Below are 18,799 nucleotides of genomic sequence, written 5' to 3' on the forward strand. Positions count from 1 at the left end.
TAATTTGTTCTAGCGTTCAATTCAAAACACTCGTGTCATGATGGTCTGAAGATGCATGAGAACCAATGTTTGACGTCACTGATCTCAAACCGGATAAACATGGTCTTAAGGGACCATGTTTGTATGTGCAAAGATGAGAATAAGATTTGAAAGCTACATTTGAAGGGAAGATTTTCAGTCAATAACAACTTAAAATATGTAAAAATTATAATAAAGAATAAGTGTTTCAAAACTTTTGACTGGTAGTGTGTATATATTTTCTAGAGAATACATTTTCCTCTGTCCCTCTTTATCAGTAGGCCCTGCTGCTTAAACACAAATGGGATTTGGTCAAGAGGATCTTCAAAAGGTTCTACTTCTCATTATTTAATATTTCTTAATTTTTGTTTTTGACTAAGGCAGAAGACATCCTAAGCTTTCATCAAATGTATAATGTTAGGTTATCTGTCGTTTTGATCATAATTCAGTGACAAGAAAATAAAAAATTTCCAAAAGTGTCCCACTTTGCCCATATTCACCCTAGTATAACACAAACTAAAACTAAAATGAATTTGAGATCATTTTTATTTTATTTTAGTTAGTTTTGGAGTTATGAAAAAGCATTTTAGTTTAGCTTCAGTTTTTTCCAATAATTTGTTTAGTTAACAAAAATGATTTTAGTTAGTTTTCATTTTAGTTTTCATTAACTATTACACTGCTTCAGAAGCAGCCCTCTACATAGCGAGTAAATCACTTGCATAAGTGAACAAATTTTGCACTAAAATATGTATTTTATTAGCCACTGGCCAACAGAATTCAGATTTTACTTTGAGTTGTGTACTGACGAAGAAGAACTTGAGTGTTGCGATCCTTTTACTGAATAAGAAGCAGGCGATTAAGAAGTAATCGGTAGTGTGTGTGTATATATATATATGAGCCAGGCACCCCATTTTCATTTAATGTCTCTTTTAAAATCCTTTGTTATTCACAGTCAGTTGGTGATAACGTTACAAAATGTAGTAAGTAATAAATGTGTAAATACATAAATATTTAAAAGGCACAATCATACATTGTGAATTTTTTACTTCAGAAAACACTCTCTGGCCATTTTCTGTTGACTTCTCTCATCAACAAGGCATTTCCGTCCACAGAACTGCCGCTTACTGGATGTTTTTTTTGTTTTTGGCACCATTCAGAGTAAATTCTAGAGACTGTTGCGTGTGAAAATCCCAGGAGATCAGCAGTAACAGAAATACTCAAACCAGCCCATCTAGCACCAAAAATCATGCCACAGTCCAAATCAATGAGATCAATTTTTTCCCCCATTCTGATGGTTGACGTGAATATTAACTGAAGCTCCTGACCCATATTTGCATGATTTTATGCACTGCACCGCTGCCACACAATTGGCCGATTAGATAATTGCATGGATGATTGTTGGTGCCAGATGTGCTGGTTTGAGTCTTTCCATAACTGCTGATCTCCTGGGATTTTCACACACAACAGTCTCTAGAATTAATTCCGAATGGTGCCAAAAACGTACAGTGTGCGGCAGTTCTTTGGATGGAAATTCCTGGTTGATGAGAATATAATATAATGGCCAGACTGGTTCGAGCTGACAGAGACAACAGTAACGCTCAGTACAATTGTGGTGAGAAGAATAGCATCTCAGAATGCTATTCTGAAATGCAGGTTGGTGCTGATTTACACTCTACACCAATGACTGCATTGCCAAGGACCCCTCTGTCAAGCTCCTGAAGTTTGCAGATGACACCACTGTCATCGGCCTCATCCGAGATGACGATGAGTCTGCATACAGAAGGGAGGTTGAACAGTTGGCTGTCTGGTGCAGTCAAAACAACCTTAAGCTGAACACGCTCAAAATGGTGGAGATCATTGTGGACTTTCGGAGAAACACCCCAACACTGACCCCCCTCACCATTCTAAACAGCACTGTGGCAGCAGTGGAGTCATTCAGGTTCCTGGACCCACATTGACTCCATTGTGAAAAAGGCCCAGCAGAGGTTGTACTTCCTTCGCCAGTTGAGGAAGTTCAACCTGCCACAGGCGCTGCTGATACAGTTCTACTCAGCAGTCATTGAGTCTGTCCTCTGCACTTCAATAACTGTCTGGTTTGGTTCAGCTATGAAATCAGACATCAGAAGACTACAAAGGACAGTTCAGACTGCTGAGAGGATTATTGGTTGCCCCCTGCCCCCCCTTCAAGAACTATACACTTCCAGAGTGAGGAAAAAGGCTGGAAAAATCACTCTGGACCCCACTCACCCTGCCCACTACCTTTTTGAACTGTTGCCTTCTGGCCGACACTTCAGAGCTCTGAGCACCAGAATCGTCAGGCACAGGAACAGTTTTTTCCCCTCAGGCTATCCATCTCATGAACAGTTATATTGCCCTATTGAGCAATAACTATGTGCAATACACAGTTTAGTCTTTTTTATATTTATCCAACACATCCAACCTCTTCTGCCATTTCATTCCTTTGAGAGAGAAAAAAACAAAAAACAAAATTGCACTGTACATAACAGATTTGTATTTGCACTGTACATAACAGATTGTATTAGATTTGCACTACCCATGTGTATGTGTGTCTGTATGTATGTGTATAAATAGTTGTATTTTTTATTTTTTATTATTATCTATGTCTTGCTGCTGTTTTTGTATTGTTTTTGTATTGTTACACACTGGAAGCTCCTGTCACCAAGACAAATTCCTTGTATGTGTAAGCATACTTGGCAATAAAGCGCATTCTGATTCTTCACCTGATTCTGATTTGGCGGCACGAGGGGGACCTACACAATATTAGGCAGGTGCTTTTAATGTTGTGGCTGATCGGTGTATATATGCTGTATATATAAGGGATAATCTAAGGCTAAGTGAGCGTTACACAATTTTAAATGCACAACGTGGAGGCGAAGTGCATTTAAAATAGTTTAAGGCACACCTAGCCGTGAATTATCCCGCTTACCCCATAGTCACTTGCCAAAATGTATTAGTTAAAGTTGTAATATATGTTTATTGCAATGCAAAATTTGACTGAAAGAATAAAAAATAATGGTTAATTTTATCTAAGGGCCGTTAGATCTGCAGCTCCGCCTGTTCTAAATCAGACACAAAGAAAAAGTATTGCGACCACACACTTGGTCAAATTGTAGTGGCTATCACCGGCACTTCAGAACCGAAACATAATATACACATTACAGTTTAATCATCTTGCATTGCCTTGCTCAACAGCGAAAGACACATTTAATAGGTCCTGATTTCAATGTCTCCCCCGTCCGTGCAAAACAAGCTGAATTTCATTATATTAGCTATGCTGATGAAAGTGGTTAGGAAATGTTTTCAATTGCTATAGTTAACTACGCTTGCTCTGAAATGTTATGTTGCTATGGTTACAAACAGTGCATTAATATCGAATGGTGATTAAAACTGACTGGAACTACCTGTGCATTCAACACTTTGAACAGCACGCATTCCAGCCAATCAGAATCGAGTATTAGAATATTCCATGGTGTGTGTGTGTGTGTGTATGTGTGTGTATGTATATATATATATATATATATATATATATATATATATATATATATATATATACACACACACAGTTGTGCTCAAAAGTTTGCATACCCTGGAAGAAATTGTGAAATTTTGGCATTGATTTTGAAAATATGACTGATCACTGGTCTTTTATTTAAGGATAGTGATCATATAAAGTCATTTATTATCACATAGTTGTTTGGCTCCTTTTTAAATCATAATGATAACAGAAATCGCCCAAATGGCCCTGATCAAAAGTTTACATACCCTTGAATGATTGGCCTTGTTACAGACACACAAGGTGACACACAAAGGTTTAAATGGCAATTAAAGGTTAATTTCCCACACCTGTGGCTTTATAAATTGCAAATAGTGTCTGTATATAAATAGTCAATGAGTTTGTTAGCTCTCACGTGGATGCACTGAGCAGGCTAGTACTGAGCCATGGGGAGCAGAAAAGAACTGTCAAAAGACCTGTGTAACAAGGTAATGGAACTTTATAGAGATGGAAAAGGATATAAAAAGATATCCAAAGCCTTGAAAATGCCAGTCAGTACTGTTCAATCACTTATTAAGAAGTGGAAAATTCGGGGATCTCTTGATACCAAGCTACGGTCAGGTAGACCAAGAAAGATTTCAGCCACAACTGTCAGAAGAATTGTTCGGGATACAAAGAAAAACCCACAGGTAACCTCAGGAGAAATACAGGCTGCTCTGGAGAAAGTCGGTGTGGTTGTTTCAAGGAGCACAATACGACGATACTTGAACAAAAATGAGCTGCATAGTCAAGTTGCCAGAAAGAAGACTTTACTGCACCAATGCCACAAAAAAGCCCGGTTACAATATGCCCGACAACATCTTGACACGCCTCACAGCTTCTGGCACACTGTAAGTTGGAGTGACGAGACCAAAACAGAGCTTTATGGTCACAAAAGCGCTATGTTTGGAGAGGGGTCAACAAGGCCTATAGTGAAAAGAATACCATCCCCACTGTGAAGCATGGTGGTGGCTCACTGAAGTTTTGGGGGTGTGTGAGCTCTAAAGGCACGGGGAATCTTGTGAAAATTGATGGCAAATGAATGCAGCATGTTATCAGAAAATACTGGCAGACAATTTACATTCTTCTGCGTGAAAGCTGCGCATGGGATGGACTATCCAGCATGACAATGACCCTAAGCACAAGGCCAAGTTGACCCTCCAGTGGTTACAGCAGAAAAAGGTGAAGGTTCTGGAGTGGCCATCACAGTCTCCTGACCTTAATATCATCGAGCCACTCTGGGGAGATCTCAAACGTGCGGTTCATGCAAGACAACCAAAGACTTTGCATGACCTGGAGGCATTTTGCCAAGACAAATGGGCAGCTATACCACCTGCAAGATTTTGGGGCCTCATAGACAACTATTACAAAAGACTGCATGCTGTCACTGATGCTAAAGGGGGCAATACAAAGTATTAAGAACTAAGGGTATGCAGACTTTTGAACAGGGGTCATTTCATGTTTTTTCTTTGTTGCCATGTTTTGTTTCATGATTGTGCCAAGAAATAAAAGAAATGTGTTTTGCCTGCTCACTCAAGCTTTCTTTAAAAATGGTACATATATTACCAATTCTCCAAGGGTATGCAAACTTTTGAGCACAACTGTGTGTGTGTGTGTATATATATATATATATATACACATACATATACACACACATACATATATACACACACATACAGCTGATGTCAGAAGTTTACATACACCTTAGCCAAATATAATTAAACTCAGTTTTTCACAATTCCTGACATTTAATTGTAGAAAACATTTATTTTAAGAATGTGAAATGTCAGAATAATAGTACAGAGAATGATTTATTTCAGGTTTTATTTCTTTCATCACATTCCCAGTGGGTCAGAAATTTACATGCACTTTGTTAGTATCTGGTAGCATTGCTTTTAAATTGTTTAACTTGGGTCAAACGTTTTGGGTAGCCTTCCACAAGCTTCTCACAATTAGTTGTTGAAATTTTGGCCCATTCCTCCAAACAGAACTGGTGTAACTGAGTCAGGTTTGTAGGCCTACTTGCTTGCACACACTTTTTCAGTTCTGCCCACACATTTTCTATGGGACTGAGGTCAGGACTTTGTGATGGCTACTCCAATACCTTGACTTTGTTGCCCTTAAGCCATTTTGTCACAAATTTGGAGGTATGCTTTGGGTCATTGTCCATTTGGAAGACCCATTTGCGACCAAGCTTTAACTTCCTAGCTGATGTCTTGATATGTTGCTTCAGTATATCCACATAATTTTCCTTCCTCATGATGCCATCTATTTTGTGAAGTGCACCAGTCCCTCCTGCAGCAAAGCACCCCCACAACATGATGCTGCCACCCCCATGCTTCACGGTTGGGATGGTGTTCTTCGGCTTGCAAGCCTCACCCTTTTTCCTCCAAAACATAACGATGGTCATTATGGCCAAATTTTTTTCATCAGACCAGAGGACATTTCTCCAAAAAGTAAGATCTTTGTCCCCATGTGCACTTGCAAACTGTAGTCTGGCTTTTTTATGGCGGCTTTGGAGCAGTGGCTTCTTCCTTGCTGAGCAGCCTTTCAGGTTATGTCGATATAGGACTCGTTTTACTGTGGATATAGATACTTGTCTACCTGTTTCTTCCAGCTGTTGTTCTGAGATTGATTTGTACTTTTCACACCAAACTCAGTGAGTAAAGACGCTGACTACCACCCCTGGAGTCGTGAGTTTGAATCCAGAGTGTGGTGAGTGACTCCAGCCCGGTCTCCTAAGCAACCAAATTGGCCCGGTTGCTAGGGAGGGTAGAGTCACATGGGGTAACATCCTCGTGGTCGTGATTAGTGGCTCTCGCTCTCAATGGGGCATGTGGTAAGTTGTGCCTGGATCGCGGAGGGTAGAATTAGCCTCCACATGCGACCTACTATGTAGTGGAAATTGGGTATTCCAAATTGGGAGAAAAGGGATAAAAAAAAAAATTAAAAGAATAAAAAATGAATGAACGGTTTCACAGCTTGTGTGTTCTTTCAGGAGACTGACTTTGCATTTCAGCCTTTAATGCATACCTCTGCCTTCAGGCTTTCATCAAAAGAATATGATAGTCTCACACACGCAAACATCAAAGAGGACCGTGTCATCTCATGTCAGTGTAATAACATCCTTTCAGACATAAGTGTGTGTGTGGGTGTAAACAGGTTCCACTAGGACACATCTAATGCGTATAATGATAGGTTTTGGTAGATAGCACTTCTGTTTGCATGCTGTGCATTTGTGAACAGGTCTTGAGTGTCTATACAGGTGTCAGGTGAAGATATGAAGTTATGATACACAAAAACAACAACGCATTAATTCCTCAAGCCATTAACATAGTCTGGATCGGTGACAGTATGGTAAACATTAAGAAAATCTATTCTGTTATAGAAGTGAAAGATATGTGACAGAAAGAGTGCATGTATGATTGTTGGCAAATCAACTTTGTCTGCTTTCATATAAACGGTGCTCTTTAATACACCTGCCTAGACTTTCTACAACTTAGCTGAATTAATGCTGTGCTACCGCAAGGTTAAATCATACAGTAATTAAGCAGCTCTGAGGTGATATTTCCTGAAGTCAGAGGCTCCTCTGTCGAGTTTGAAATAGAGCAGCATTTATCTGCTCACCTCCTTATCTTCTGCTCCAAAAGGGTTTTAGAAAACAGGACGGGATTTAGCAGAGGTCTACAGGAGCACTGAGGAATGTTACGAATGTGAAATATTGCTCGTTTGAAAGCTGTTTGTTTTCCAAACGATGATAGCACTTGACATAACAATGCCCTGCAAACATTGTTCACACGAGTACTTAATATGCTAAAAATCTTCAATTTGGAGATGTAGCCTGGTGGGATGTGGGCCTTTTCAGATATACATTCAAATTAATCTCTGGTCATTTCCCAAACTCATCTCTCCCCCCCTTTCCAACGGATAAAATCAAGTCACACTCTTAAAATATTTTAAATAAAATGGGTTGCAGCTAGCATGTCACAATTAACATGATTACCATTCAAAGCAAAAAAAAAAAAAAAATATATATAAAATAGCCTTAACCATTATGGTACCTTAATATTTCCTTTTAAAATATACAACAATAGGAGAACCACACATTAGTGTCTGAAATTAGTGCTCTTTTGAAATGCTTAACAAGGCCAAAAGTGGCATTACAAATGCACCCCTTATGTTCACTATATGGCCAAAAGTTTATGGACACCATATGTGCTTGATGAACATTTGATTTCAAAACCTTAGGCATCAATTTCCCCCTCTGCTGTAATAACAGCTTCCACTCTTTTGGGAAGGCTTTCCACTATAATGTATGTAGTAACATGGCTGCAGGGATTTGCTCTCATTCATGCACAAGGCTATCAGTGAGGTCAAGAACTGATGTTGGTCGATGGGGCCTGACTTACAGTTGCTGTTCCAGTTCACCCCAAAAGTGATCAATGGGGTTCAGGTCTGGGCTTTGTGCAGGCCAGTCAATTTCTTCCACGCCAGACACAGTAAACCATTTCTTTATGGACCTCACTTTGTTCACAGGGGCATTGTCATGCAGGAACAGAAAAGGGCTATCCCCAAACAGTTGCCACAAATTTGGAAGCACACAAAGCCCAAGCCATTACATAAAGAAACATTAAGATTTTCCTTTACTGGATTTAATGGAGTAACCAAATTTGTTAATTAGAAGGGGGTGTCCACAAACTTTTGGCCATATAGTGTACTTTGGAGCCATGCAACGTCGCTTTTGATCTCTTGCGTGTTTGTGATTGTGTCTGTGTTTGAGAGCCACACACCACAGTGGGATAAGCCAGGTTTTTAGTTTGGGCTGTTTGGATTACTGTGACTGCTCAAGTCATCTCTTATAACCTCACATCAACAGATTTTCCCCTTTTGTTGTTAGAAAGTGACCCACGGGTGGGCTTTCAGTTAGATTCCACTAACACACTCAATTAGTAAGACATAATGGCTGTCAAATGTAAGCACACACGTGGGTGTGTAAACGTATGCTGGTGTTAGGGGTGATATAGAGCCCAAAAATGTGTAGTGACACTGTAGTTTCTTGATTTTTTAAATATCGTATTCTATTTAGAGCTGTGGCATAGCAGGAAGTCTGCATGCTTCAGACATGTTGAGCTGTAGTGCTCATGTTTGTGATGCAGTCTGCCAGTCTACATGTCTAAATACCATTCCTCTTTATCTCCAATGACTTCCTGTAACTGTCCACTAAATAATAAATTAATAAATAAATAAATAAATAAATAAATAAATAAATAAATAAATAAAATGATACTATTATTCCCCCCAAAAAACCTCTATATTAGAGAAAATATTTTTGAGGGAAATATAATGAGTAATGGAATGTAACTGCTGACTGTAATAAAGAAAAACATACATAAAATAAATTTTAAATATTATTTTATAAATATGTATTTATAATAAATAAAATGTTATTTTATTGCAAAAACAAATCTATTTTAGAGAAAATACTGAAGAGGAAAATATAAAGAGTAATGGAATGTAACTGTCGACTATAATAAAGAAAAACACAAAGAAAAATATTTTATTCCTTATATGCATAATAATAAATAAATAAAATGTTATTTTATTGCAAATAAATATCTATTTTAGGGAAGATTTAAAGAGGGAAACAGAGTAAGTTTATACTATAAAATGTATTTCTAATGTAAAAATTTGTATAATAAATAAAAACACAAAATAAAGATAAATCCATAAATTTAGTTTAGAAGAATTATCAATTTAGTTTAAAATAATCTTATTTTACATAACCATCTCTATTTTAGAGTAAATATTCAGAAATGGAGTGTGACATAGGAGGAGAAAGAGTGCGGTGGAAGAAAAGAGAGAGGCACACCTACACGCAACTGGATCAAGTTACGCAGGACAGGTGCACAAGCGGCTGGCCAGCACTACAGATATTAGACAATGGCGAATAGTTTCTGAACAGCAGAGCAGGCTCAGCTATACACAAACATTGAGCTGCTTTAGAACAATGTACAGAGTAAATGACATTACATAACAAGAGCAGGGAAGCTATTTTATTGGGTAATAGCTCTTTACAACTGGCAACAACCAAGACATCTAGGCTGTTTCAAAACCTAGTGAGCTGCCTACTAGGAATGTCACAAAATATCAATACATCGATTATTGATCGGCACATAATTTTCTAGGTACGTTTGAGTTATCGCAATGTTAACATAAGCCGACATTTCAATCAGAAGCCTAAATTGTGTGCTTTCCAATTCGCAGTTGGACTTCTGTTTAATGTAGTCTGCCGAAATAGCTTTGGGAGACCACACAGAGGTGATGCCGGTCGCGGCCAGGACAAGGAACACGTATAACAAACTGGTGTAACTGCGCAAACAAAACAATTAGATATGGTTACGTCTATTATGTATTTTCTCTATATGTAGCCTTGAAAAGATTTCATTCAGGCTGTCAAACCATACTTGTAACATACATTGCATAGGCTACAGTATATGAAAAATACACATTCACAATATATCATCCAGTGAGGGCTAGAGTAAATAATATATGTCCTTTGATAATGATTTGGGTCGAATTTAATGGAAAACTAGGTGAGTTGTACTTAGTGGCGCTGCAAAATTTTGAGCAGAGTCATAGCTGGGTGCCACCACCGACAGGAGGCGAGCGGCGGCGACACTGTGTGTACATTCATCAAAAATAATTGTTTCTAATATTAGAACGCACCATGTCGTCTGCTGGAAGCATTCAAAGTGCATCCCCCTTTAAGTTACCCTGCTACTCACAATTTACCAAAGTTGTGTCGAGAAATGTGATGTATGAAGAGACAAAAACTACTGTTCAACAAGTAGCCCTATTTATATCTGGAAAATAATAAATATATTGGGAAAATATTCGGATTACAAATGTGGGGAAAAGGCATCGATCCCAAGCCTACTGCCTACCTAGACAACATTTCTGGACATTATCATGCCCAAAAATGTTGTCCTTGTAGGCAGATCTTGGGATATTAAAATAAAGCCCTTGTCTATTTTACCAAACCTCAGGAATCAAAGATCTGAACAGAGGAAATCAGAGATAAAGGAGAGAGAGAACCAAAGTGTATCAGGTGGTTTTAAAAGTGCTTACCTGATTTGTCCTCTGACCAGAGGTCTGTTTTTGGTACGATTCATGTTTGAGTCGAAGGGCACCTCAAAGTACTGTTGAGGGAAAGATGTATAATTAGTACATAATCGCACAATAAAGTTATTCTCTAACACATACAAAAAATGTTCTCACTTGATGTCTGAAACTAAATACTGTAAACTCTACAGTACCCTAAACAGAAGTCTGTACAGTCACTATTTCAAAGTATTGCAATATTTTATAAAACAATACTGTATCGATAATTCCATTTCTCCCAGCAAGAATGAATAATTTGTGTTACATTTTTCTCATTAATAATTTAAGGAAAAAGATTGACCACCACTGGGACAGCCAGTGAAATGGCAAATGTACTGTGGCATTAGGTAACTGCACACTTTTATTATTTTGGACCAAAACCCAAACTCAAAACAGGCTAAAAATAAAGGGACAATATACCAAAGACTAATGGAGATCAATTAAAAGGTTATAATATCACAACATTGAATCCTTATTCCCTAAACAAAAAATTACATTATTGTCAAACCGTGAGCTAGAAATCAACCCCTATTACACAGATAATACAAGTCTTAAATCAGATATGGCCTGAGGAACACATTCATCTCTTTTACCAGAGCATTCTGGGATAGCACTAGGAAATTCTAAAGTGTTCTCCATTGCCTTATGAGATCTTATGCAACAGTATCAAATTTGCCATCTAATAATGTAATATAATGTAGCAGTTTTTTCTGACTGCTTTCAAGCAATCAATAGTGACAGTGGAGCATTGCTTGTAGCATGTCAAATTTCTTAGAAAAAAAAAAAAAGGAAAAGTAGAGGAAGTTTCTTAGAGATGCTCTCAGTAAAATCTGCTGACGAAATCCACAAATGCATGAAAATCAACCCTTTAAATGGATCGATATAAATGCACGTGTTAGAAACAGAAAAACGGGGACGATTAAGGACAAAAAAAATGTAAAACTTTTTTTTGGTTTATGGCCTTCTGCAAGGGAGTCTGCACAAAACTCACCCTAGGGAATCCACACTGTGAGACTAAAACACAAACACATGTGGCGTTTAAAGCCAGGAACCGGTTATTCAGTCTGTGAGAGACAGCACATACGCCTAATGAAGAAAACAGACAGCTCACTTTTCAAGCAAAGAATTTCAGGATCCATTTCTCCTAAAATATGAACCCCATAAAATAACTAATATACAGATACTCCATTTTTCTTTTCCTCTCTTAATTTACTGTCCATTTGACATCAGAAAAGGGTCCATACTTAAAAATGATCTTGTAGTAGGCAATACATTTCACCCAGAGTACATTTATATTTTGTTAGATACCTTGGAGAATGAGCCATACCACTTCACGAAAACAACAGGGGAGGAAATTCATATTATCTTTGATGGTGCATGTCTGACCTATCTCTGTGTCTCCTTATGAGCTTTAAAAGAAACACAGCCTGTGCAATTTGCTACGATAAATCATAACATCCCTTAGTTACATGATTCTTCACAGTATGCATTTCTACATAGACAAAAGGAGACAACAGAATATCCCACAAGTCCACAAAAGAACCTTATGTCTAGGCTAATGTGCAACAGACAGGTCAATAAAACAACTCAGTGAGGTAAAAAACAAACTCGGTGACAAACGTGTCTAAAAGCTGTCACAGGAGATTGATGCTTTTTCATTTCGTTTCAGCAATTTTTGGCAACGTTATCGGTCTCTGACCAAAGTCATCCAAAGTGATAAAGTAGCCTGATACAGTGCAGAGGAAGTGTAAGCCCAAAGTGTGTTGTATAAAGTTGAGTGGAGGGTCTGTTGAGTCTCAAATTTATTCTCTCAGCCGTCAGTATTACTGCACTTGAGAGCCTGGACAGGGCAGGGCACAGATGTGGATGTAGCTGAGGCCCCTGCAGTTTTAGGGGTGAGGTGTTAATTCCATTTCCTGGGTCAGGAACAGTGTTGGGTTAATGTAATTGTGGTGATATGGACATGGCCGAGTGACGTCTGTGGAGAGCGAGTCCGGGAGAGGAAGAACGGTAAGGATTGACACCTGTGGGAAAGTATCTCTAACAGCTGTTTTTGTTTGCTGTGAGAGCTGAGAGGGATAAAAGAACAGTCCAGACTGCCGGAGGGGAGAGACGCACAAAGCATTGTGTTCCTGAGTGTGTTACCGACTGCTGAAAAGCATTATTTGTGTGTGTGTAAAATTGAAATTGTCTAATAAAAACTTGCATGGACTGTTACCCGGCTCCTGCTTCCTCCTTCACAAGAAAGCCAGAGAATAGTTACAGTAATGTAATTACATTTTGTGGTAACGCAGTAATGTAATGTTACTTTTAAAATTAAGTAATCTGATTACAGATAAATACATGAATAAAATTACATTACTTGGATTTCACATTTATTGCTAAGACAACATTATGTAGAATGCATTTTAAAATATATTACGTTGCTATGTTAGTACTTTTATGTGTGTTGCTGCGTCAGTTAATGAGTATGTGCTCTAACAAACCACCATGGCATAGAGGACACGTATCAGGTAGAGCCCGACCGATATGGGATTTTTGAGACCAATACCGATTTTACAGGGGGGAAATTCACTAATTTCCGATATGGTGGCAGATATAGCTAATTTTTGAGCTGGAATGAAAACAGACCTTTTCTATGTGGATTGTGCACTGATATAACTATGCAGAGGTACTCAGAAGGCTGCTTTCTTAAACAAATATTTTTATCAAAGAATATTTGACATTATTATTATACATTGTCAACAAATTCTAGAAATGAACACTGAGAAAATAAAGAATAAATAAAAATACAATGAATAGCTAAATAAACATCAGAACTGTATGTTCAGTATCAGTCAGTTGCTGACCATTTAAATAAAGAACACATCAAAATTATAAATAAACATCAGTACTGTATGTTCAGTATCAGTCAATGGCTGACCATTTAAATAATAAATTCAAATAAAATAAAAAGTTAAATAAACATCAGTAGTACTGTTTAGCATCAGTCAGATGCTGACTATTTAAATACTGCCAGTCAATTAGGGGCAGGTTGTAAAACAAGAAGCATTTACACCTGCTGAGTCAAGAGATAAACAGCGGCAGCGGTGTTACACCATATTCCACAACACAAATTCAGGGGAACTTTCAACGGTGGAAAACCGGACTTTTAAATATTACATTTTGCAAATGCAATGACTGGAATTGTTCGGTTGAAGGGGGTATCAAACTGCGAATCCTGAACAAAACAGTTTGGTGAATACATGTTTACACATTAGCTTCCACTCAGCTGACAAGCAATGGAAATAGCTATGTGGTTAGCTAGTTAGCTATAAGCTCGTTATCACGCAGAGCAAAAATGGACTTTATTTACTTTCCAGCATTGCGTCTCACCAACTAGGTAACAATCCACCACCGCACCATTGTCTGCTGAGCTGCAAAAAGATGCTCTGACAAACTACAGCTGGCTAACATATCAAACAGATGTGATAAACATGAGTGACATGGTTGTCATGGACAGGGTTAACATTATATTAGTTATATTGAAAAGGGAAAATGATGAGGTCCTTTATTAACTTTCCAGTATATATTTCACAAGCTAGTTAGCAACTTACCATGAAGACACCGCTTAACACTGCACTGTCTGCAGAACCACCATCAGCTGAACCACTGTCAGTTCAGCTCTGTGAACAGTGGAGACGGAGCGTGCTCTGCTAGACAAACTACGTTATGACACCAATTCTAAAGCATTGTTTTCTGCATTATATGTTCTGAAAAAGAGTTTTCATATCTGCGCATATCGGTAAACAGATCTGCCAATGCAATATATCTGTGAAAGTCTAATATTGGCCGACCTATAAATTGGTCAGGCACTAGTATCGAGGCAATGGCAGATGAGTGAGTGGCATAACTATGGACGTAGCGGAGTGTAGTTGTTTATTCAAATTGAAAACTAAAGCGAAGCGTTTTAAGTTTTCATGCACTCACAATCAATCTCGGCGAGCTCTGTGTCAGCGTGCTCCCAGCCCTGGCTGGAGGAGAGAGGCACGCAAGGCTGGGCCGGCAACAAATCCTCCTCAAATCTCTGCGCTCTACCCCATCCTCACGCGCCTCCCTCGTGTGTCCCTCTGCAGCTGCCGCGGGAGGAGAGGGGATCGGGTTCGGGTGTATATGGAAAACAGCGCTCGTTCCCATCTGACAGAGGGATATATTGCTCACAAGGTGGAAACATTTGCGTAAAGGCGTCTTGAAAAAGACGTCACTAAGCAAACAGCTCTTTTATGTTCTTTATGTACTGTACACAATAGCGCTACAAATGCGCAAGTGATAACGGATACTCAATTCGTCCAAGCACAAAAAGGAGGTAGAAATAATCCACTCAATGTAAAGTTGTGCAAACACACACATACTGCACATGTACACACAAACAGACATACTGTACATGCACACATACACTTGCATGTTGCAACACACAAGCAAAACTGTATATGCACACCGAAAAGAAACAACAAGCATGCAAATACACAATAGTTTTACTATCAAAGCTGTTTGCAAATGTGTTTTCAGAAATGTTTTCAGTTCATTAGTATTCTTTTTCTGTCTTTCACACCAGCACAAACATGCCACACACAGCTAAGAAGATTGTAGATAGCGGACACAGACACACACACACCTGAAGATACTACTACAGCATATTTGAGATGAGAAAGTTAAGTTGCATTTTTAGAAATGCATTGGATCTCTAGCCAAGTTGCTGTCTTTGTCATGTTGCTGTAATTTTGTTATTGTTTTCAATCAATAATAAAGTACTAAAAGAGCTATTAGTGTCAGGTTTGTATTTTTCGCAAGTTTGATTCGTTTTAGAAAGTACTTCAAAGTAAAGTAATTAGTAATCTGGATACTTTTCCCATGAAGTAATCAGTAAAGTAATATGATTACAATTTTATAGAAGTAATCAGTAGTGGAATACTTTTTTGAAAGTAACTTACCCCACACTGATCAGGAAGCACGTCAGAGAGGGTCGTCGAGATAGCAGGGCTAGTCTCCGAAGTCTTATCCTGATGCTAACAAGACCGCAAAGTATAACTAGAAATAAATATATATATATTTATTAGGGATGGGCATGAGTACTCGAGTACTCGAACGTGACAGCGACGATCGATCATAAAAACAATGATCGTGTGAGTTTAAAAAAAAAGACATATTTTTCTTTTTTTCTGATTGGTTATAGCAGAATTTTGGGCGGCACCTTGAGCTCTGATTGGTTAGCGTTGCCAGAGCATGCGGTCCAAAGTCCAGACCGAAGAACAGAGAGAAACATGGCTTCAAAGTTGCGTAGTGATGTCTGGTTTCACGACAAAATAGATGAAAATACAGTTCAATGCAAGATGTGCAGCACCAAGCTGTCACAAATCTACCACAAGTCCAATGCGTTATCATCTAGTATTTGTACATAAAATGTCTTGCGATACCAGAGAGGCAACTCAGATGAGCATCGCATCTTTTACTGTCAGACAGAAATGTAACGCAGCCAGAGCTGAAAAGATTACACAACTAATCACCGAAATAGTAGCGAAAGATTTGCTGGCCATTAGTTTAGTCGAAGGAGAAGGGTTTAAAGATTTTATGCATTACGTTGAGCCCCAGTATAACGTCCCATCGCGCAAAACAGTCACGGGAAGAATAGATGCTCTATATGAAAAGACTGCTTCTTCACTGAAAGACAGACTGTCAAAGACAGCGAAGATAGCTATCACTACGGACTCATGGACCTCGCTGACCACAGAATCCTATATAACACTAACTTGCCATTACAATGCTGAATGAGAAATACATAGTTCAGTGTTAGAGACGCGCAGTTTAGACGAACAACACACTGCTGTGAACATAGCCAACTACCTAAAAGATGCAACAGAACAGTGGCTGTCAAGCTCGGAGAAAGTAATTGCGTGTGTACATGATAACGCTAGTAACATGGTTTTGGCGAATCGAGGTCTTTGGGAATCAGTGCCCTGCTTCGCACACACCCTGCAGCTAGCCATCAACGAAGGCTTCAGCGTTGCTTCTGTAAAAAGCATGATAGCTGCCAGCAGCTGGTTGGTGGCACATTTTCACCACGGCACAGTGGCTTCAGCGGCACTTCACCAGAAACAACAACAGCAGAAAGTACCCGAACACAAACTTATCCAGTACTGTCACACGCGGTGGAATTCTGTGTGCTATATTTTCGAACGTCTTTTGGAGTTTTATTACAAAACTTGCAGATGTGAAGACACGACTTGAAAGATGAGCACTGGCAGATTGAAGAAGAACTGATACCCGTTCTCCAGTCTCTGAAGTGCACCACAACAACAACGTGCAGTGAGACGCATGTTTGCGTTTCGATGGGACTATCCGATCACACATAGCCTCATCACTAAACACCTAAACACACAGACCGGTGAGTCTCCAAGAGTGTCGGAGTTCAAGACAGCCATGGCAGAATCTCTGAAACGGCGCATAGTCAATGTTGCTGAGGATGCTGAGAAAGTGGCTCTACCTCTGATTGCGGCAACATTGGATCCAAGACACAAACATCTTAAGTTTCTTGAGACAGAGCTTCGAGAGAGAGTAAAGGAGATACAAAGTGACTCTCGGCCTGATCGAGCAGAAATTACAGCGCTCGACACTCTTTTTGGTGAGGATTACGGCACGAGTGATTTTTGTTAGCATGACACCGAAATCGAAAGCTACTTCAGTGAGCCATGCATCTCCGTAAACCAGGATCCTTTACTGTGGTGGGAGGTAAATGAGAATTGGTTTACAAAGCTAAGCATCCTTGCCCAGTGGTACTTAGCTGTTCCTGCGACATCTGTTCCAGCGGAGCGTGTTTTTTCCACTCCTCTTTTTGAAAAAAAAAAAATATGTAGGCTGTAGCCTATGTTTAAGTTTCATCAGTCGTGGTAAATATACAGCATGTTTTTGTTTTGAGTTTTTTAAATAATTCCGTCTCTGTTTTATTTACCATTAGCAGTCGTTTGGTTAAACTTGTTAAACTTTTTTTCTTTAGCTTTGAAAATAAAAACTAAGCTGTTTGTTTTTGTTGTTGTTTCAAAAGCACAGTTGAAATATGCTGCTAAAGTAATATTGAAGACAACATTTTATTTAAAAATTACAGTTTAATAAAGTAGCCTAAAAGCAAAGTATCCTGTGTGTTCATTTTTAAATCACATTTGATAATAAAAACACAGAGATAAATAATATTAAATAAATTAGAAGCCTATATAAAATAATATATAATAAAACAAATGCATCAGCTCTACTTTTACTTACAATAACGAACGGAGAATTAAGGTATTTCAGAAGTAGCCTATATTTGGAGAGACGATGAAAATCAACACTTTTTTTTGTCACAGTTTTTATCTTGTGATGAAAATATCCTTTTAAATTTTATTCATAATTCATCAATAATCATTATGTGTTGTTCAGTAATTAAAGTCAGTTTTACTCTGAATAAAATGTCGTAATTTTAGCCAATATATAGGTGATGTCAGCAATCACTTGATAAAGTAGATGAAAATACTGTAATGTAATCTGCCATATACATAACATTATGAGAACACTATAGAATGTTGTGAATTATTTTTGCTTTACACAACGGGAGTTACGCTCTCTGGCTATAGCACGTAACTGCATTTGCATCCTTTTGTGCAGATACAAGTAATGTTACATTTATGTAGTGTATCTAGGATATCTGATTAATCTCATAGGATGTGTGATAGAAGGGGCTTCAATTTACAGTTAATTTACTCTTCAGCTTCACCTCATGCAGCTATTCTATTTCAGATGTTTCTTTTTCGATAACATTGATGCAGCATAAGCAGTGTTATTTTTGCTAGTCATATGTTCATGTTTTCATAGACATGTTTTCATGTCATTTTTATTTGTCAACATTAATTTTCGTAACAATCTTAAACTATTTTCATTATCTCCATGACGGACACGCCCTGCCCCCCCCCCGAGTACTCGTTTTTTGAGACCTATCAATGTCCATCCCCAAGTTTACATGCAAAGAATTCCAATAGCATGTGAACTTTGACAAAAATG

General features: G+C 38.4%; 1 protein-coding gene across 1 annotated transcript in view; it reads right to left on the reverse strand.

The window, feature by feature from the left end:
• LOC127426707 (protoheme IX farnesyltransferase, mitochondrial-like) overlaps window positions 1–18,799 on the reverse strand; it is an 85,699-nt gene that overhangs the window by 9,570 nt on the left and 57,330 nt on the right. Inside the window, exon 5 of the mRNA XM_051673666.1 lies at window positions 10,700–10,770. Coding sequence (XP_051529626.1) covers window positions 10,700–10,770 — 71 coding nt within the window. The remainder of the gene's footprint in view (window positions 1–10,699; window positions 10,771–18,799) is intronic.

Source organism: Myxocyprinus asiaticus, chromosome 36 (assembly GCF_019703515.2).
Source record: "Myxocyprinus asiaticus isolate MX2 ecotype Aquarium Trade chromosome 36, UBuf_Myxa_2, whole genome shotgun sequence".
NCBI lineage: Eukaryota > Metazoa > Chordata > Actinopteri > Cypriniformes > Catostomidae > Myxocyprinus > Myxocyprinus asiaticus.